This window comes from Pelophylax lessonae (genome assembly GCF_965119305.1).
Source record: "Pelophylax lessonae genome assembly, chromosome: 10".
NCBI classification, from domain to species: Eukaryota; Metazoa; Chordata; class Amphibia; order Anura; family Ranidae; genus Pelophylax; species Pelophylax lessonae.
The window spans coordinates 68,710,424-68,732,508 of record NC_138777.1 but is presented as its reverse complement, the minus strand read 5'-3'; the positions used below and the strand labels follow the sequence as shown (position 1 = coordinate 68,732,508).

General features: G+C 42.0%; 1 protein-coding gene across 2 annotated transcripts in view; it reads left to right on the top strand.

Annotated features, from left to right (window-relative positions):
- The window catches only part of PTDSS2 (phosphatidylserine synthase 2), a 167,191-nt gene that overhangs the window by 78,046 nt on the left and 67,060 nt on the right, over window positions 1-22,085 (top strand). For both annotated transcript variants that reach the window (XM_082270392.1, XM_082270393.1), the window contains 2 exons: window positions 15,748-15,830; window positions 17,852-17,919. In XM_082270392.1, coding sequence (XP_082126518.1) covers window positions 15,748-15,830; window positions 17,852-17,919 — 151 coding nt within the window. The remainder of the gene's footprint in view (window positions 1-15,747; window positions 15,831-17,851; window positions 17,920-22,085) is intronic.

Here is a 22,085-nt window from a genome sequence, read left to right as displayed (position 1 = left end):
CCGCCATTCCTTGTAAGGGAAACTGGCAGTGAGTCCTTGTGGCTTCACAGCCTGTTCCCCACTACACATGCGCAAAGCTGGCTATGCTTTGTGAATGGCTCGCCGGCAGGGGAACTTCCGCAGCGAGGTTATCCAGAAGTGGTGACAGGTACCTGTTAAAAACATGTACCCTCTCCCCCTGTGTAAAGTGACAGTGCTGATACTTACAAATTATCAAAAAACTGATCTTAGCTGAAAGAAAAGTACATAGATACACATATTTCAAAGATATTAATCATAAATGCGCCTTGATGCAATAAAGGCAGTATGGTGGATAAATAAGTTCAAATAAAGTGCATAGTGCAGGGATCTTGGGAATGAAGAAAGTAAAACGCAGATCTCTTCACTTGTGATTTTGTGTGATAACTGTGCTATTTGCTAAGCCAAATGCTGGTGCTGGTGGCAATAAATTATTCTCGAGGTATACGTGCAGATGGGCGTTACCAGGTACCTCCAAAAAGTGCAGGCGATGGACCGTGAGCAGGCCTCCAAACGGTGTGGTTGGCCTCTCACCTGTCACTTTCTTGTGTAAAGCCTATAGGTCGATGATGGCTGCAGGGTTCCAGGGATGGTTCCCTCTCCTGGTTCCTGGTACTGGTCTGTCCTCTGGTAAGGGGGGTGGAAGATCACTCCAGAGGTCCCAGGGTCCTGTGAATGGGGTCTCCTATGATCCTAGGGGTGGGGATTCTGTTGGGATGCTCCGCTACTCCTGACAGTACTCTCGGAAATGGGGTACAAATATAGAGCCTCTCATGGTGTAGTATGTCAGAAGAATTTATTGGGATAAAATGGCAATAACTCGCATATAAAAACGCTGTCAGCAGCACAGTAAAACGGGTATAGGTGATGTGCGTCTCTTCCTCATACGTCACTTCCGGGGGTCCTACATGTTGCGTCACGTGACTTCGCGACTTCTTTTTTTGTGTATAGTTTTCCATTTTAATTGTAATTCCATCTGCAGTTACCATTGTCTCAGCCAGTTGGCAAGTTTATGCTTTATTGTATGTGGTGGTTTTAGTCGCAGGTTCTGCAAATTCTTTCTGCGAAAGCTTATAGGTTTCAGTAATGCACATAACCAGTCTTTGACATACCAAGTACACATCATTTCATCTTTCTTGACTATTTAAGCTTCATTGTCTCTGGGAGCTAGGAGAAAGGTGTCTCGAAGGTATTAACTGTTGTAGGATATTATTTAGCATAGAGCTCAGGGATTACCTTTGTGTAACCTGTCAGGGTAATTAAGCAATCCTGCTTTACCTAACAAAGCTAGCACATGAAACAAAGACTTAAAGTAGGGCAAACGCTTCCTATACATTTGCATTGTTGTGCTTTGTTTATAGTATGCAGCCTTTCGGTTACCTTTACTGAGGATTTATACTAAACGGATTCTTTCATCAATTCCTGTACAATAAAATCCAGGGATTTTTTCTTATCGTTAATTAAAGCAATTCTGAATTGAAAGAAAACTTGTGTGGCTTTGGGTGAACTTTATATTTTTTAGTTATATATATTTTTTTACATGTTATGTTCTGCAACACATGCACACTATATTTCTACCTCTATAATATAAAATTATTTTGGTCTCCATGTCTCTAAATGAAATCTCCTCTTCCTTAAAGACATGTCTGTTTACAGCAGAATGGAGGTGAATGGTTAAATTCTCATAATGGGTCATAATTTCTCGGATGAGGGGAAAAAAGGCTTTTGGTTGTTACATTTAAAAGCAAAGTCCAGCTTTTGAACTAATTTACATAGTTTGTTTGGGCCATGCTGGCCCAAACGAACTAGGTCTCTCCCTAAGCTGTCAGTACATTGCATGTGTGGTAAAAACTGTATGTAGCTGCGGCTACATACAGTATGCTACACTGTGTTCCGGGTACGAGCTCAGTCTTCCTGGAACACAGACTAGTCTAGAGTCTAGTCTACAGCAAGGGCGCTCAGCCAATCACAGCGAGTAATTTATTCTAGTAATAAATACAAAGCGTTATCTGATTGGCTGAGCTAGAGGTTGTGACATCAGCCCGCCTCTGACTCAGCCAATTGGAGGCTTTGTATTCAATAATCGAATACATCACTCGCTGTGATTCACTGAGCATCGCTGCTGTAGACTAGTCTCGTCTGAGCTTGTACCTGGAACACAGTGGGGCATACTGTATGTTGCTGAAGCTACATACAGTTTTGCCACACATGTAGCGGGCTGAACGCTTAGGGAGAGACAAAGTTTGTTTGGGCCAGTTTGACTCAAACTATGTAAATTAGTTTCCAAAGCTAGACTTCTCTTTTAACTACATAACACTTCCTGCTCTTTAGAGGTACTGGTGATGTAGCCAGAGCCTCACAGATGCCTTCCTGGGAAGGACACCTCATCCAGTGCCTTCTTGGAAAATGTGTGTACATTGCAATATTCCAGGCATGAGACCTTTTTCCCCTTTTACTCTAGATTATATCTCGAGTCACATGGGCCATAGGAGATGGTTAAAAACTCCAGGGATAAGAGGGGATGGAGTCCTCTTTTCCTAAACTGGCCGTCACAAAAAAGTGTGCTGGAGAGAAGAAAAGTGTGAACATTCTTGGAAAGAAAAGTCTGCAAGGAAGAGTAAATGTCTTTTCACATCCTTTTGCATGGTGGCTTTACCCTTTTTGTGACCGTCCTGGAAAAGGTCTACTTTAAGGCTCTGTTCACATATATGCGAATTGGATGCGTTTTTGAACTGCGTTAGATTTGCACATGTGAATCGGCAGCCTTTTCTATAGAGCCGGTTCACATATGTTTATTGGCCACTTTATTTAGGTACACCTTGCTTGTACCGGGTTGGACCCACTTTAGCCTTCAGAACTTAATGCTTCGTGGCATAGATTCAACATTGTGTTGGAAACATTCCTCAGAGATTTTGGTCCATAATGGCATCATGCAGTTGCTGCAGATTGGTCTGCTGCACATCCATGATGCAAATCTCCCGCTCCTCGACATCCCTATTGGATTGAGATTTGGTGACTGGAGGCCGTTGGAGTACAGTGACCTCATTGTTAAGTTCAGGAAACCAGTGGTGAGGTGATTTGAGCTTTGTGACATGGGGCATTATCCTGCTGGAAGGAGCCATCAGAAGATGGGTACATTGTAGTCCTAAAGGGATGGACATGGTCAGAAATAATACTCAGGCCGTGGCGTTTAAATGATGCACAATTGGTACTTATAGGGGCCCAAAGTGTGTATTGAAAAAATCCCAACACCACCATTACACCACCACCAGCCTGAACCCTTGATACAAGGCAGGATGGATCCATGTTTTTATGTTTAAGCCAAATTCTGACCCTACCATCTAAATGTCACAGCTGAAATCGAGACTCCTCAGACCAGACAATGTTTTTCCTATCTTCTATTGTCCAATTTCGAGGAGCCTGTGCAAATTGTAGCCTCCGTTTCCTGTTCTTGGGTGACGGGAGTGGCACCCGGTGTTGTCTTCTGCTGCTGTATCCCATCTGCTTCAAGGTTTGATGGGTTGTGCATTCAGAGAGGGTATTCTGCATACCTTGGATGTACTGAGTGGTTATTTGAATTACTGTCGCCTTTCTATCCTCTCAAACCAGTCTGCCCATTCTCCTCTGACATCAACGAGGCTTTTTTAAGTCCACACAATTGCGGTTCACTGGATATTTTCTTTTTTTTCGGACCGATCTCTGTAAACCCTAGAGATGGTTGTGTGTGAAAATCCCAGTAGATCAGCATTTTTTTTAAATAATCCGACTAACCCGTCTGTCATCAACAATCATGCCATGTTCAAAGACTCTTAAATCCCCTTTCCTTCCCCATTCTGATGCTCAGTTTGAACTTTAAGTATTCTTCAACCCGACCAGAAGCCTAAATGCACCGAGTTGTTGCCATGTGATTGGCAGATTTAGCAATTTGTGTTGCCAGGCATTTGAATAAAGTGGCTGATGAGTGTATATGTGTCCTGTGCGTTTTCTGAGCACTACAGATGCGGATTCCAGGCTCATTGCCTTCTGTAGGAATTGCACCTCTCATCAGTGAACACAAATGTGATCCAAAAAAATAAAACATTGTAGGGGGGACCCCCCTTTTAACCTATACCAGGCCATTTTTGGTCTGGTATGGATTTTAAGGGGAATCCCAATCCACAATTGAGAAAAAAAAGCCATAGTGCAGGGGTGTCCAAACTTTTTTCAAAGAGGGTCAGATTTGATGAAGTGAACATGCGTGAGGGCCGACCATTTTGCCTTACATTCTTGGACCATTAAAATTTAAATGCAAATTAACTATTTTATGCAAAGTTTATTGCAAACGGCATTCTTTACATTTCGTCACATGGATGACAAATCTAAACAGGTGTTAAATCACTCTGCCTTTCATATCTGAAGGCCAGATGAAAAAGAAATCCAGGAAGATGAAATGCATGTCAGGAACATTTGTAAAGTACGGTACATATTATTGGTAATAAAGGTTGCCTGCCAACTTTTAAGTTAAAAAAAATATGAACAGGAACAACACACCAAGTATATATGTTGTGTCCAAATATATTTATTACTGATTTAGACCAACTGACATTATCTGAGATTCATCTCAATTCGGAGCATGCGTGCTCCCTAATCAGTCGCATAAGGGTTAACCACACATAAGCGTTATATGAACCCCCCCGATGATGATTGATGGCAGCAATAATAATCATGAATGATGCCAATGTAGTAAATTTAACATTGAGAAGTTTTATTCAAAATCAGTTCCATGTATGTATAAAACAGCAGTACACCTTGTACAATGACCCCCCATTGGATCTGCAATGGTGAAGCTGGAGATAACGGAATGTCTCAATCCTGGACAAGGAAGGGTGGAAAAGGGGTCACACAATGCCCACTATAGGAGGCAAAGAGGATCGTCGTCTTTGGCCGCTCCGATCACCCATGATGAGTGCCGACCAGGAAGGGGACCCGGACGTGACGTCAGACTCTGGGGGAAGGAGGACCAAAACGAGGCTTGGACCACTATAGTGCCCGCTGGTGGTGAGTCATGTGCAGTGATCCAATGCAGGGGACAATAGACAGAACCCCGCTGATAGGTCCTTACCACTTCCGGACCGTCCGCCGCGTATTTACGTTGCTACTTGAACATTAAATACCGGTGTGGCTGCCATAACCCGGGTATTTCTATACACAGCCGGCGGTCCTCTTTCACATTAAAGTGGTCCCAGTTGCGAAATTCACTTTAATGGGCAGCAAGGAAGGTGCCCACCCCTCTCCCCCTCGCTTCCCGGTCATTTTTACGCTTCTCAGAGCCGTCGATAGCGGGGAAAACGATCCCATCCATCCATTTCCCAGGCAGGAAGTCGAGTGAGAGCAACATGGCCCCCACTCGACTCTATGGCCTTGGAGGACTGGAGCAACATCATACGTCGCTTCCTCCCAACGGCCTTAGAGGACTCCTCTTTTTTTTTTTTTTTTTTTTCTTTTAGGGGTAGATGTGAGATCTGATGTCTTTTTAACCCCAGATCTCATTAAACAGGAACTGTCCTGCTTATTTCTACTACAAGGGATGTGCACATTTCTTGTAATAGGAATAAAAGTGATCAAAAATTGTTTTAAAGGGACAGTGTAAAAATAAAAGGTAAAATTAGGAAAAGGGAACATTTTTTTTAAAGAGCCCTCTCCCTTCGAGAGCTGGCGCACAGAAGCCAATGCATCAGCAAGTCGCACCCACATATGTAAACAGCGTTTAAACCACATGTGCGGTATTGCCGTGATCATTAGAGCGAGAGCAATAATTCTAGCCCTAGACCTCCTCTGTAGCTCTAAACTGGTAACCTCTAGAAATTTTTAAAGCATCGCCTATGGCAATTTTTACGTACCAATTTTGAGGGTGTGACATAAAGTATTGCAGCAATCTCCATTTTATTCTCTACAGTCTCTGCTGAAAAAATATATATATAATGTTCTAAGTAATTTTCTAGCAAATAATACTGGTTTTAACTTGTAAACAACCAGTGTCTGAAATAGGCCTGGTCCTTAGGTGGTTAAGGACGTTGCAGTCGCCCTATCCTTAACAATCATGACAGTCACTGGTTAAGGATGCGGGCGGCCACCTGCTCCTTACCAGCCAGCTATTTAAAGCCGGTGTTAAGGATGCTGACTACCGCAGGCTTTCACTACTAAAATACAGCATTACTTCATAAAATAACTCCTGCAATATTTCAGTAGCATTTTTTAGTGACTGCAAAAAAACTTTTTGAAAAATGCTGTGCGGTATCTTACTGCATACGCAGATGCTATGAGATACCGCTTTGTGAATGGAGCCCACTTTCTGATATTTAAGTCACACACATGGTATTGCCATACATAGAATTACACCCACAAAACACATTCTGCTACGCCTTCTAATTATGCCTATGCTGTATGTGAGAAATAGTTTATTAAATTGAAAACTTGTCTAAAAAAAATTTTCATTTTCATTCCGCATTTTTCAAAACTTGTGGCAAAAACTGAAGTCTTCAAAAGACTCACCATGCCTCTTAGAAAATACCTTGTGGTGTTTGCTTACCAAAATGTGGTTATTTTATGGGTGTTTACAGGGCCTTTGAAAATGTGTTGGGTAGTTAGGAAATTTAGACACGTAATTTCTGCTGATAGAAAGACCAAAGGGGCTCTTTGGATTTTGGGACACTGAAAAAGTCTCACACGTGTGGTACCCATACTCGGGAGGAATTGAATGTGTTTTGGAGTGTAGTTCTAAATATACCTTTGCTGTGTGTGGAAAATAACGTGAATTCTATTCAAGTCTTCATTTTCCAAAAAATTTAACAGAAACTTACAATTACGTTACATTACTTCAAGAATTATTTTTTTCCAAAGTTTTATAACCAAAAAAAAGTTGGTATTTTTTTTATTTTTATATAGCAAAAAAATAAAAACCCCAGTGGTGATTTTATACCACCAAAAGAGCGCCATCTGTATCAAATCATGATGAAATAATTCATGTATCAAATCATGATGAAATAATTCATTTAAGTACAGTGTTGCATGGCTTTGTCATTCTAAGTGTGACAATGCTAAAAAAAAAAATGACCTGTGCAGGACGGGGTTGAAAGTGTCCGCCTTCTGCGGCTTTGCCCGGATCTCCCGTCCCACTGGGAGACCCAATCACCCAGCCGGCACGTCCACTGGCTGGATGGAGTCCCAATCAAAGCCGTAAGCGTCTTCGATCGGGTCTCTGATGACGTAGCCCGGAGGATGACGTCACGTCTGGGTTACTCTGCTGCTAAAGGCGGCAAATTCAAAAAACTAGTGTATTCAAAAATGCGGTTTGCGGCATTTTGAATACATGGAAGTGTAGAGGAGGGGTCTAGCGTCTTTTAGAACCTCGATCCCTCCATAAAGAGTACCTGTCACTGCATATTGATGTCACAAGGGATGTTTACATTGCTTGCGACAGCAATAAAAGTGATCAGATTTTTTTTTCTTTATTAAAATCTGTAATAAAGTAAAAAAAATAAATAAATAGGAAAAAAATATATAATTTTAGCCGCCCCCGTCGCCATTAGCTTGCGCACAAAAGAAAACGCATATGGAAGTCGAGCCGCAAATTAAATCACTGTTCAAAACCACACATGTGAGGTATCGCCGCAATCGCCAGAGCGTGAGCAATAATTAAAAAAAAAAAAAGAGCTACACTCTAACTCTAAACTGGTAACCGTTAAAATTTTTTAAAGCGTCGCCTATTGAGATTTCTATTGACCGTATTTTGTTGCCATCCCACGGGTGTGCGCAATTTTAAACCGTAACATGTTGGGTATCTATTTACTCAGCGTGACATCATCTTTCACAACATACAAAAAAAAAATGGGCTAACTTTACTGTTTCGTTTTTTTTTATGCAGCGAAATGTGATTTTTCAAAAAAAAAAAAATGGCGTTTTAAAGACCGCTGCGCAAATACCGTGTGACAAAAAATATTGTAATGACCGCCATTTTATTCTCCAGAGTCTTTGCTAAAAATATATATATATATATATATATATATATATATATATATATATATATATATATATATATATATATATATATATAATATATATATATAATGTTTGGGGGGTTCAAAGTAGTTTTCTAGGAAAAAATACTGATTTTAACTTGTAAACAAAAAGTGTCCGAAATAGGCCTGGGGCTTAAGTGGTTAACTTTTTCTGCAGATCCGATTTATCAGTGTATATGCAGCCTGACTGCATTAGAGTAATTAAAGTTCAGTTGGGCTTTAAAAATTGCCTGCTTGCTCCTGGATTTTTTGTGTGTGTCCCAAACTCAGCCAGGTTTGATGTATTTAAGAACAGACCTTTCCATCTTGGCAAGGGTAATGACATCCTGATAAAAGAATTAATAACCAGACCAGATCAATTTTTTTACATTTTGTGTTTCTAAATCATCACAAGTTTCGTCGTAGATTTCCTGTTTGCTCCTTGTTTTATGAGAGCACAAGGAAGTTTACAAGTGGTTGTCCTCTATCAGCTCTTCCTGTCCTGCTGCACTTAGTCTTTGAGTTCAAGCTTCCTTTATACTTTGGAACTCTTTTTTTTTTTTTTTTTGTTTTTGTTTCCCCATATGAAAGCAGCTAGAGTGAGTTGGTCTGTCTAGGGAAAATGAATAACTGCAACATTTTTCTTTTCGTGTAGCAAAGTGTGTGTGTCAAAATAAAGATTTAACATTTTTTTTTTTTTTTCCAAACTTGGAGAGTACTGTAATGGCAACAAATGAAAAAAATAACAGATTGACTGACCTCTTGCCTACATTTGCTACAATTTTGTAATCTCTAAACAGCCTTTGAAACACTGCATGTTTACTTGCATTTACAGATTGTGTAACTCCTTTATGGAGACATTGGTATGGCGGATGGCTCCACCTGCAACATTGTTTTTCCTTGGTTACCTTTGAAACATGAAAAGTGATCCTTCCCTTAAAGTGGAGTTCCACCCATTTTAGTAAATTTAGATCTATGTAATCCCCTTTAAAACGACTTTTACCAATGGAAACTTTTTTTTTTGTGCTAGTAAATACCTTAATTTCTGCTTTATTCCTCCTCTCCTCACTTCCGGGTCCGATCGGCGATGACGTCATTCGGTGATTTGCAGTGTGTGCTGGGATGTATTCCATTCCAGAAATCTCGCAGTATTACCCAGGAGCTGAGCTGTACTGTGTGTATTCAGGCCGTGACCTGCCCGCCTCCGCCCCGCCTCCTCTCAGTGAGTTGGACTGTATGCATTGTATTCAGGACGTGCTCTGCCCCGCCTCCGCCCCGCCTCCTCTCAGTGAGGATATAATGCTTTCAGGCCTCGCTCACTGAGAGGGGGCGGAGGCGGGGCAGAGAACGGCCTGAATACAATGCATACAGTACAACTCACTGAGAGGAGGCGGGGTGGAGGCGGGGCAGGTCACGGCTCAGTACAGCTCAGCTCCTGGCTAATACTGCGAGATTTCTGGAATGGAATACATCCCAGCACACACTGCGAATCGCTGAATGACGTCATCGCCGATCGGACCCGGAAGTGAGGAGAGGAGGAATAAAGCAGAAATTAAGGTATTTACTAGCAAAAAAAAAAAAAAAAATGTTTCCATTGGTAAGTCGTTTTAAAGGGGATTACATACATCTATGTAATCCAACGTATTAAAAATGGGTGGAACTCCGCTTTAACAATGGTTATCACTCCTGAACCTTCTGTTTGTAGGTGCTCATTGTACAAATATTGCACAGGAACGTCAAGTGTTGGCACCAAAATCAAGTAAATCAGTGTATGAGATCGCCTGTTTAAATTCCGTACTTTACTCCAGTATGACATTCACTATTGGCGGATAATGTATTGAATCAGCTGACGACTTTCTCTCTTTGAGACATTGAGGAAAGCTAGAGTCTAGTAGAGTTTGGGACAAAGGGAATGCAAATGTAATACCTTCTTCAGCTCTGTGTATACAAAGGAGCATGGGGGAGAGCTCATGGCCATAATGGGGATGGTATTTACACAGCCGCAAATGATCTACAATGACTCAAAAGTGATATGGTCCAGAAATATTTAGACAGAATAAAGGTGAATAACGCACCTGGACCAGGTGCCATACACCCACTGATTTTAAAAGAATTGAGCCCTGTCATTTCACAGCCTTTGTTTCTAATTTTTAGGGACTCTTCAGGGACTAGAATAGTACCACTGGATTGGCGTAAGGCCAATGTGATGTCTATATTTAAAAAGGTATCAAAGTCTTTACCAAATAACTAAGTGAAATTGTTTCTAAGGAGAGGGGGGTTTCAAAAACAGCTAAGTTCGCTTTATATCAAGAGGTCCTCAACCCAGAGAAAGTAGTCAATCAAAAATAGAGGGCAAAAAGGAATGGGCGTTGAACAACTGCCTCTTGATTTATCAAATATACCAAACGTTTATAAAAGTCAAAGCTTTATTACTCAAAGAATTGTGTCATGTCTCTCACTCAAAGTCCCAACCCTCCTCTTTTTGCATATTGAACAGGGATGGAGAGGCACGGAAAGTCCCACCGTGCGCCTCGCTCAAAGTCCCACCCCCCCCCCCTTTGTTACTCAAAGAATAAGAACACATTCTATATAAAATGGACGTTATGGAATCCCCAATATAAAATCAGGTAGGCTATAACAATCAGATTATTCATAGTATTTCCCTACTCGTTTTGCGGACACAGGCGCTTTAAGGCTTTAATTGTCATCTGATCAAGTACCCTATACGCCCTTCTTATCCGCTCGTGCTACAGGGAGACATATAGGCAAAACCCAGAGATAGAAACATCAAACCATCAAGATGGAATTGGCTTGGCGGTCCCTCCAGGGAACACCCAAGTTAAACTTCATCCATGTAGAGTACAAAAGCAGAGATTCAAGAGTATCTCTCCACAATAGGGAATGGTTATCTCCAGTTAGAGCAGAGGATGTAAAAACAATCATCCTCAAAGAAAACAAAGGGAAGAAGCCTATCCAAGTGGATAGAGATAGCCTGGAGATCTTCTGCCCCCCCCCCCCCCCACGTGCGAGGTATTCCTTTAGGGGTGCCTATGTCTCCCGAGAACCCAAGCTCCCAGTAAGGTTCTTACTGAAAGAAGACTTTGAAGAAGGTGACCTACCCCGTGAGTAGTGAAAATAAAAGTATCACGCACAGTTCTCAATGCTTCAATAAGAGAGCCGTCTTTAACTGGCACTACACAAGTTCCTGCACTGCTTTGGTCTGACTTAGTGATTTCAGCCCTTGTACAGGCTCCTAAATAGCATCCAAGTTGGATCAAGTTGGAAGGAAGTTGCAGGGCAGAATCAAATGACTTTGCCATCACAGCAGTGTGAACGGAGCCAAAGTGTCATTGGTGTATACTTCATTTAGGCTGTAACTCCAAGTTTCTGCACCTTTCTAATGTTGGAAGTTATAAAGGGCTAGAGCTTAATTTCCCAACTCCAGCTTCTTGCACTTCACATTTAGTCTAGGTTCACAGACCTGCGGTGTGAAAAAAGTTAACGATACCCCCCAAACGCATCGCAAATGCACAGTGGATTGCCTGCACTGTTTAAATAATTTTTATTTATTTTAAATAATTTACAAAGAGATACAGCACAAAAAAGCAAAACATTCATAAGCTCCCATTCAGACTGGCGCGACACGACTTGCTGGGGCGACCTGTGAAGGGACTTCATATAATTGAAGTCAATGCAAGTCGCCTCCAGGTCGCCCCAAAGTAGTACAGGACCCTTTTTCTAAGTCGGAGCGACTTGTGTCGCTCCTATTAGAATGGGTCCTGTACTATTCAATGGCGAGCGACCGACCGCGACTTGTCAGGCGACCAAGTCGCCTGACAAGTCGCGCTAGTGTGAATGGACCCTAAAGGGAATCGTATTTATAACTCCTACATGACACAACAGAAAAATACTCTAACAAACCTCTAATAAAGGTGTATAACCTAGGACCCTGTAGAGGCTCCCCACATCTGAATGTAAATAACCCGACTGATCTTCACCAAAATAGGTATGGTGACTACCAGACACCTCTACCTTATCTTTGCCTCTCACAACCTTTGTCCCTCACCCTGGTTTGCCTGCACTGGATCACATGGTACAAAACGACCATGCAATTCTGATGTGGTGTGGCTCCAAAAAAGGTTGCCTCACACTGGTGCGATGCAGTGTGATTTGAGCCCATTTAAAATGAATTGGCTCAAATTGCACCACACTAAATCGCATGTGAATTGCACAGGAATGCGTTACAGTTCCTGTGCGATTCACATGTGGGTTATACTGTGAGTTTAGTATTTTAAAGCATGCATGCCTTAATTCTGAGTGTCTTGCATTCATGTGACCAGTTGTTGACAAGCTTCTTGTTGCATAATACGGCACTCACATGTGCGCTTTATCCTATATAGCACTACGCTGTGAATTCAGGCTGTGTTATCTTGAGCTCCAGGTTTTCCATGATGCCCCAGGTTCACAGGAAGAGGTTGGATGATGCTTGACGTCCTTCAACCTAAAAGTGGCTGTGTAGGGACTGAGCAAGGAGCATGCAGAAAGTATCTTTTTATTCTTTTGTTTTTTTACAGTCATGACCATTGTGCACAAGGGAATATGCAGGATTTTCTTGCTGCCTTGTGAGAACTGTGAATTATTTCATCTGTTGACAATGCATTCTGTCAACTGTTGAATGAATTATTTTTCTGGCCTGCCAAGTGATATCAAACTTGTAAGGATGAATCGGGCTCAAAACACAATCGCATTACATATTCTAGATAAGTGTTAAAATCTTAAGGAAGTGCCCCCCCTCCCCAAAAAGTCACATACGATACATACAATAATACTTGATTTTATATATATATATATATATATATATATATATATATATATATATATATATATATATATATATATATATATATATATATATATATATATATATATATATATATATATATGTGTATATATATATATATATATATATGTGTATATATATATATATATATATATATATATATATATATATGTGTGTGTGTGTATAATATTATATATATATATATATATATATATATATATATATATAGTGAAACTTCTGTCACTGGTTGGTAGTAAGGCATCAAGAACATTAATCATCATCATCAAGTGTTAAAAGTGGTTAAAATGAGGGTCTTGGAAAAACACTTTTACATTTGCCACAGCAGTCCATGGATCAATGCTCCTGAGAGAAATAGGACAAAACCGGTATAATTTACAGTTATAGCGTGTGGCCCCCCCATCTGAAAAGAAAAAGGAATCAACCCTATAACCTATCCAAGATCAATTGTGTAGGGGCTAAGCTGGGATTTGCCAACCAGGCATCGCACATTTTGAAGAATTTAGTAGGACAACCCCTGTGTTGATACACTAGCTTCTTAAGATGGAAGTATTTATTACCTGTTTCCACTCATCAAGGGTGGATGGAGTGTTTGGAGAAATCCATTTTTGAATCATAAGCTTGCGTGCTAAGAATAGCAAGTGGATAACAGCAACATTAAACACAAGAGGTATATTGCCCCTCATTTAACGATCCCAGCACCCAAAAATGTAGGATTGGGTTGTAGATAAACAGAAAAAGTGTTGAGTATCGAAGATTGTCCAATATTGAAATAGCTTGGGGCATTTCCAGAGCATGTGGATCATCGGATCTGTGTCATCGCGTGCTCACAAGGGCAAGTCTCTTCTATGTATCTAAAGACATTTTTGTACCGTCTGGTAGGTTCAATGGATAATTAAGATTTGTGAAATGTTCTGTGTAGTAGTTGGCGATACCTGTAGCACATTGTTTATAATATCGGACCATTCATCATCTGAGATAGGTCCCATATAGAGTTGCCAGTGTTCCCTACACTTGAGTTATGTTTCACGGAGTGCTGTAACAGGGCTTTATGATAGTGAGATTTGACCCTTTGTTGAGATGGAGACAGCCAGGCAAACAATTAGAGGGACCTGGACTGTGCTAAGATTGCATGCATCCTAAAATGCAGACATTGGAAATAGCATTTCTTTGATTGAAAGGGCCCTTTTACACGGGCTTTCCGATCAGGTCTGTCAGTTTTTCAGGCGGACCTGATTGGACCCTCCAGTCTCCCCTGATCCAATCCTGCCCGCAAAATCCAGATGGATGTTGGTCCTATTTTTCATCCATCTGGCGGATCAGATGAAAATGGACAGGCGGTGCGTTTCCGGTTACTCGGGTTCCTTTTTTTTTTTTTCCCCGAGCACGGAAATGTTCACATTTTTTGAAATGCGTAATGCAATCTAAAGGGGGGCATTATGTCGTAAATCATATAATAATTGAGGGACCCATGTCATTTTGATAAGATTGACACTTACTAGAACTGTCAGCGGTAGCTTACACCAATTCGCTTATAAGTTTAGTAATGGGGGGTGGGGGAATTAAGGGAGATATACATGGGTGAATAGTTATACCCATGTAGACGAAGGAATCTTTTCAGTACTTTCCACAAATACGACCAATAGAGAATAGCGCTCTTTCCCGAATTAGACACTGGGAGTTGAAAATTTTAAAGTCCCACATACTAGCACATTATGGCAGACTTTCCTGAAAACAAAGCCATCCAGAAGCTCACTATCACCGCTGTAGGTGCTTACATCTTCACTCAGTCTTCCGGGTTCATGGGCTTCAGCGGTATGAATGGCCAAGCCACGATGTCACTCCTGCACATGCATGCGAGAGTCGCTGTTTAAGGCACAGGGCTCGGAAGGAACGACACAGTGCACGTTTAGAAGGTACTTACTGTACCTATAGGTAAGCCGCCTTATAGGCTTGCCCATAGGTAAAAAATCAACCAAGGGAGTTTACTAGTATAGTTGTCTGAAGGTTGACAGCTGTAAATCTTTGAGATGAATCCCCTACTGACCTGGATGTTTTAATTTAGTCATCACTTGTGTTAACCTATTGGGAAGTACTTTAGCCATCATTTTTATATTTGCCGTTAAAGAGATTGGGTCCCTAAGAGTCTAGGAACTGTGTGCTCTTAACTATTCTCTTTCAGAATCCTTTGGCCATGTGACTGAGCATGACACTTTGCCCACATTTCCTTGTACTGTTAAGGCTTGTCAGTTATGAGTCTTGTGAATGCCACACTTGGGGGAGTAGACGTGAAGGTTACAATGTACCGTTGCCTAGCACAAAGAAACAAATTCTAATCGTCACTTGTATTTCCAGTTTGTCTGCATCTCTAGCAAACAATTTCTTATTTTAAAATGTTTAAAATAGTTTTGCCTCTGCATATTTTTATTTTATTTTTTTTATTTTAATTAAAAAATTTTAATCCTAAATACGTGTTCTAATCAGTCAACCTAGAACTAATATTAAAGACTTTGGTAGATGTCTCTTGGAAACCTATTGGTGAGATTTGTTTGAGTTCCTGTGTTTGCACTCCTAATGTGGCCATAAATGACGTTCCCACACTCCTTGTTGGATTTTTGCATTTTATTATAAGGAGAATGCAAAAGGCATCACTGGAACACATGAAGGTGGGAGGGAAAACCCAGGTGGAGAAAGGAGTTGGAATTTATGGCATGAGGATGCTGCTTTTCAAATCTATTAAGTTACCTTTGACTAAAATATTTACTGAGTGGAATGTGTGTATTTTTTTTTTTAACAATTTGTGGTTTCAATTTGTGTTTCTAATTTGTTTTCTAGAGGAATAGTGGCCAGCATATTGGTTTTTCTATGCTTTGGTGTCACACAAGCTAAAGATGGACCATTTTCAAGACCACACCCAGGTATTGCCTTTTTTTTTAAATTTTAATAGCTTACAATTTTCTCTTGCTTAAGTAAAGGGCTGGGCAATGTTAAAGCACCTGTGTCATATTAAAACTGATTGCTGGCCCCTAGATTGGACAGCTTCTGGCTTTGTATTTTAACTTCTTTACCACGATGCGATCAGTAAAATATTTATTTTGGGCCCTGTGAGGTACATTTTTGGGTGGCTACAAGGCAAAGCAGTGCCTGAAAGAAAAAAAAAAAAAAAAAAAATATATATATATATATATATATATATATATATATATATATATATATATATATATATATATATATATTATATATATATATTATAATTTTTTTTTCGGTTAATGGATAGGTGTTGACGAGAAACCCCAGGCCAAAAGTCAGTTTAGTTCATATAGAAACTGCCTTGCCTACTAAAAGATTTGACTCTTCAGAAGACAACACAGCCAGTTCAGTGATTTCAGTGACATCTCCTAAACGTGTACAGTTTAGGACAGCAGTCTTCAAACTTTCTAGACAAAGGGCCACTTAGACTCAAGGGGGGCTGTACTGTGGCCATTAGGAGTAGAGCAAAATCTAGAAGTCAGTGGGAATAAACAATGTCCCATCTTTGGTGCCAGTGAGAGGAATAGCGCCACTTCGTTGGTGTCATTGGGAGGAATTGTGCTTTATCATTGCTGTCTTTGGGGCCCCATTGTTGGTGTCAGTGGGAGGAATAGTACCCCATTAATGCTGTCAGTGAGAGGAATAGTGCCCCATTAATGCTGTCAGTGGGAGGAATAGTGTCCCATCAATGTTGTCAGTGGGAGGAATAGTGTCCCATCAATGTTGTCAGTGGGAGGAATAGTGTCCCATCAATGGTGTCAGTGGGAGGAATAGTGTCCCATCAATGGTGTCAGTGGGAGGAATAGTGTCCCGTCAATGGTGTCAGTGGGAGGAATAGTGTCCCATTAATGGTGTCAGTGGGAGGAATAGTGTCCCGTTAATGGTGTCAGTGGGAGGAATAGTACCCCATTAATGGTGTCAGTGAGAGGAATAGTGTCCCTTCAATGGTGTCAGTGGGAGGAATAGTGTCCCATCAATGGTGTTAGTGGGAGGAATAGTGTCCCATCAATGGTGTCAGTGGGAGGAATAGTGTCCCATCAATGGTGTCAGTGGGAGGAATAGTGTCCCATCAATGGTGTCAGTGGGAGGAATAGTGTCCCATCAATGGTGTCAGTGGGAGGAATAGTGTCCCATCAATGGTGTCAGTGGGAGGAATAGTGTCCCATCAATGGTGTCAGTGGGAGGAATAGTGTCCCATCAATGGTGTCAGTGGGAGGAATAGTGTCCCATCAATGGTGTCAGTGGGAGGAATAGTGTCCCATCAATGGTGTCAGTGGGAGGAATAGTGTCCCATCAGTGGTGTCAGTGGGAGGAATAGTGTCCCATCAGTGGTGTCAGTGGGAGGAATAGTGTCCCATCAGTGGTGTCAGTGGGAGGAATAGTGTCCCATCAATGGTGTCAGTGGGAGGAATAGTACCCCATTAATGGTGTCAGTAGGAGGAATAGTGCCCCATCGATGGTGTCACTGGGAGGAATTCCTTCCCTTCATTGATATCTAAAAGGGGAAATTATACCTCATTGTTGGTATCAGTGGATGAAAATATTGCCCCAAGAGCCAGATAAAAGCAAGCAAAGGGCCACAGTTTGGAGTCACTAGTTTAGGAGATATTTACTGTAGTAGCAGCCAGTGTTGTCACCGACGCATGCGCACTGTTCTCTCAATGGACAGCATCCTGTCAGTTGAGAGAGCTGTGCCACAGCCATGACCCCCGCACATGACATCGCAGCTCAGCCGGTCAAATTGTCGAAGCTTGCGAACCCAGAAGGAAGACCGGGTGAAGATGGAAGCCCTGTCATTGGTAGTATCACATTATGCTGTTGTTTTGCAGGGGATTTTTTTTTTTTTTTTTTGCCATTGGTTTTACCATTGCTTTCAGCCTAATATACTGCATTGCTTTTTGTTTTTCAGCTTACTGGAGGTTCTGGCTCTGTGTAAGTGTGGTATATGAGCTTTTTCTCATCTTCATTCTGTTTCAGGTGAGGAATACAGTTTCAACTGCTTGTATGCTAATTGCTCTGGTTGATATTTATCCATTGTAATGGCTTGTTTTGTATTTAAAGTTTAACTGTTGTAATTTAAGCTGCTCTAGGATACAGTGACCATTTTGTATCCTTTGTGACTAGGACTATTGTGATCAAAGCTGCTTGACATGATTGGTTAATTGGCGCTTTGCTGTTTTAAATATGAACTTCGGATTAAACCAGCCATAGACGGTTTGAATCTCTGCTGGTTCAGCAAGCAGAGGCTTAGATTCAAACCTTGTATGGGCAGGCTGAATGTACCCAATCGGTTAAACTTTGGTACAACCAGCCTATTGGATTTTACATGCGGTTATAACAGCTGCTGGCAGAACACATTGGCTCCACTAGAGGGATTCCCCAATTAACACGTGTGTTTCTGGGGGAATCGAGTGACTTTCTTTCCTGCAACCTATGGCTTGCTTTACTTTCAGTCTTGCAGTTGTACAGCCCCCTCTCCTGTATTATATTGCTTACTGTGGACCTTTTAGCCTTATGTGTTTGTTCACGCTGTGGTTTTAGCCTTATGCGTTTGTTCACGCTGTGGTTTATTTTGAGAATTATATAATTTTTTTTTGGTCAGCTCTGACTATTTTCTCCCATGACTGTACAGAATTTGTTCAAATCATAAAAAAAATGCTTACTCTGATTTCAATGCACACTTAGAGCTCCTCACACTATGCATTAGAAGCTGCAGCATGCCAGATACAGCCCACCGCATTTCTGGGCAGGAGGATGTCCAGTATCTGTTTTATTCCTCACCAACCTGACTGCCGCTGGCCTGCTGCTTTTAGGGCATTTTACATGCCCAGTGACTTACTGTATCTAACATAACTTATGTAATGAAAACATTTTAGTTAAAATTGAATTGGCGCATTGATTGGGAGTGGGGGTTGGAGGGGAGGAACCAGGGAAGACAAAATATAAGCAGATTAAACTTCAGCTTTATAATGCTTTAGTCGCAAGCTATCTCATGTTTCCTTCTTCGCTGCTTGTTTTCTATTATGCATCATGGTTAATCACAAATGCTTCCTATAGAAAGCATTTAACTATATCCATGGGGACCTCAGAGCTTGTACTGTATAGGGTTTTGTGTCTCCATAAACATAATAGAGACTTGTATGGTTACAGTTAGATCATTCAATCCACCTATTGATGATTTTGATGGGTGGAAATAATTGAAAATACAACTGTCATGCTCTATTGCTGTAAGGTTTGTATTTGTCCTGCATGTTGCGTAGACAGCTTAAAATGATTGTGAAGCTTTACACTTTGTATTCTCGTAAAAAGAAAAAACAAAAAAAAAACCATTATATTTATCTGCTTTGTGCAGTGTTTTGCATAGCGCAGCCTCTTCTCGGGGTCTCCCCCGGCAGCACTTTTGGCTCCTCCTCCCCTCGATGTACCACCATAGGAAGCCACACCTTATGTGGGGCCCACCTGTGGGCTCGTCCCTGAGCCATGCTGCTTGCATCCATAGACACAGTGTACCCTCACTGTCTGTCCAGAGTTTGATTCACAGCAGTGGAGCCAATGGCTCCCGCTGCTGCCTCTGTGAACGGGGAGGAAAGAGACGCTCAGACAAGCCCAGTGCAGGATTGCGAAAGGTATGTATAAAGGGAAATTGGATGACAAAACACACTGGGATATTTTTTTTACCTTAATGCATAAACCAGTGCGCGATATGGGAGGACATCATACAATGTTCACCCAGATCAACGAAAGGCCCTTTCGTTGTGTTAGTTGAATGTCGTAGGATGGCCTCTCACATTGTGCCTCACTGCGGTGCGATCTGTCACTCTTGTTATCTGATGATTGATCAGTTTACAGCCTCACTGCCAGTACCATGTGACCGCTGTGACCAATCACCGCAGATCACATGACAGCTGAAAAAAATGGATGGCTTCCTTTCATGTGTACAATTCTGTTGCTAGCTGTAATTGGCAATGTAATCACAAGGAACTTACAGGGCCAATCACAGCCCATCTGTACCATGTAATTAGATTTGGGCAATTACAGCGAATCACAAAACAAACAATCGGTTTCATTCAGTAAAATGCTTGCTTATAGCAAATAAATTCACCATTATTAGCAATTATAATGATAAAAAAACAATGATCACTTCCCCAGAGTAGTACAATGTTACCATGGTAAAATTATATTATTCTGGTCAGTGTGTTAAAAAAAAAAAAAAAGAATAAAAATCTAATAAAGAATAAAAGAATAACATTTATTTTCTTTTGTTCATTGACGGGCACAGCTCCTGATATTCATAACCATTGGGTTATACGGCCCCTACAGGAGTAGCACACTAGGCAGAAAAGAATTCTGGCTGCACCTATGGGGGTATACTCCCTCTCTGCTATAGCCACTTTTTTTCTGCCTAGTCAGGAGTAAGGACCTAGTTCCTTGCTGTGATCTTTGGTCCTGGCAATTTTTTTCTTTTTAGGTAGAAATTTTTTTCTCCTGGACTTTTCCTGTGAGATCTACAATCAACTGCTGGACTGGGCGACGGGCCCGATAATCTAGATCCAGTGGTCACCCAAGTCTGGCCAGCGAGTGCGCACAGACTTAAGCTCCACACTAGGTCAGCCGTGCCATAGCCCCACTAGTTGGGGGCTGGACTTTGAGTTAAATGCCTCGCGTGGTTGTATACCACCAGGTTGTGGCCTGAGTCGCAGCGTTCTTCCTGGCGGACAGCCCCCTATTTTGATGGTGAGGGGTTCTGTCTGGAGCAGTTCCTGCCTGGTTCCTGATATAGTGAGTAACTGTCCCCCCTCTCCCCCCGGAGGGTTTTGGGGGTGAACATGGGCCCCTCCTTGAGACAGTTGGACCCCCGGGTTCCCCTCCTTCCTGCAGGCACCCACCACTTGCGAAGTCCCTCATCCTGTCAGTGCAAGAGCCAATTATGTTGGAGGATGCAGTGGAGGCTGCTGCGAACATAGCTGTTCCGTTTGTCACCTACAAGCTGTCCCGGGTGGTTATGGTGTTCTTATCTATCTTTTTTCGACAATTGCTGGTGCTGGGTGGGTCCAAAATGACCTTTGATGGTCTCAAGACACTTTGCTGTCCGGTATCCCTTTGAGGAGTCATTGACTAAGGCAACCATGTTTCCGGTCGTATAATCCCCGGCTTTAAGGAATGCGACTAACAGGCGGGCAGAGTGTTTAATGTTTCGTTTTCTGACTCAGAGCCTGATTTGGTTGCAACAGACAACGTGCCGGACTGAGGGGTCCCAGTCCTCACATTCGGAAGGGGAGGAGAAGGAGTTCTCTTCTACTGCGGCGCTGGAACGCGCTATAGTGGATGCACTCATTCGCTCCGTCAGGGAGACTTTTAAATATTGATGATGAGCCCACCCAGTCAGGTAAGCGGGTTTCCTTCGGGTCCCGCAAAGCCCAGAAGTCGGGTCAGGTTTTCCCCTTCCCCGAGGAGTTTCACTAAACTATCCCTTTGCGGATTCTGTGGACAATCGTTGGATGGTGTCACCAAAGGTGTACCACACTATTTCTAGTTTTGAATAAATCCACATTGATGCCTGTGGAGGACTCCCAGGTGTTCAGGGATCCGGCAGATAGGCCGCGTGGAGACGCTTTCCCGCCACATGTATTTGGTGGCGGGCTCCCTGCTAAAGCCTGTGTTTGCTTCGGTGATGGTTTCTCAAGCTGTCACGGAATGATCCAAGGTGCTTAGGCGCACCTTAGTGGCGGAATCGGCTTTTCAGGCTGCCCTTGACATTTATTATTATTTAAGGTACTTGTATAGCGCTGTCAATTTACGCAGCGCTTTACATATACATTGCACATTCACATCAGTCCCTGTCCACAAGGAGCTTGCAATCTAAGGTCCCTAACTCACATACATACACAGTAGGGCCAATTTATTTATTTTTTTTTATACAGGATCTAATTAACCTACCAGCATGTCTTTGGAGTGTGGGAGGAAACCGGAGTACCCAGAGGAAACCCACGCAGGCACAGGGAGAACATGCAAACTCCAGGCAGGCAGTGTCGTGGTTGGGATTCGAACCAACGACCCTCTTGCTGCTAGGTGAAAGTGCTAACCACCACACCACTGTGCCACCCGGGTGGATCAAATGGCCCAGGCTGTGATGTACCTGTGTG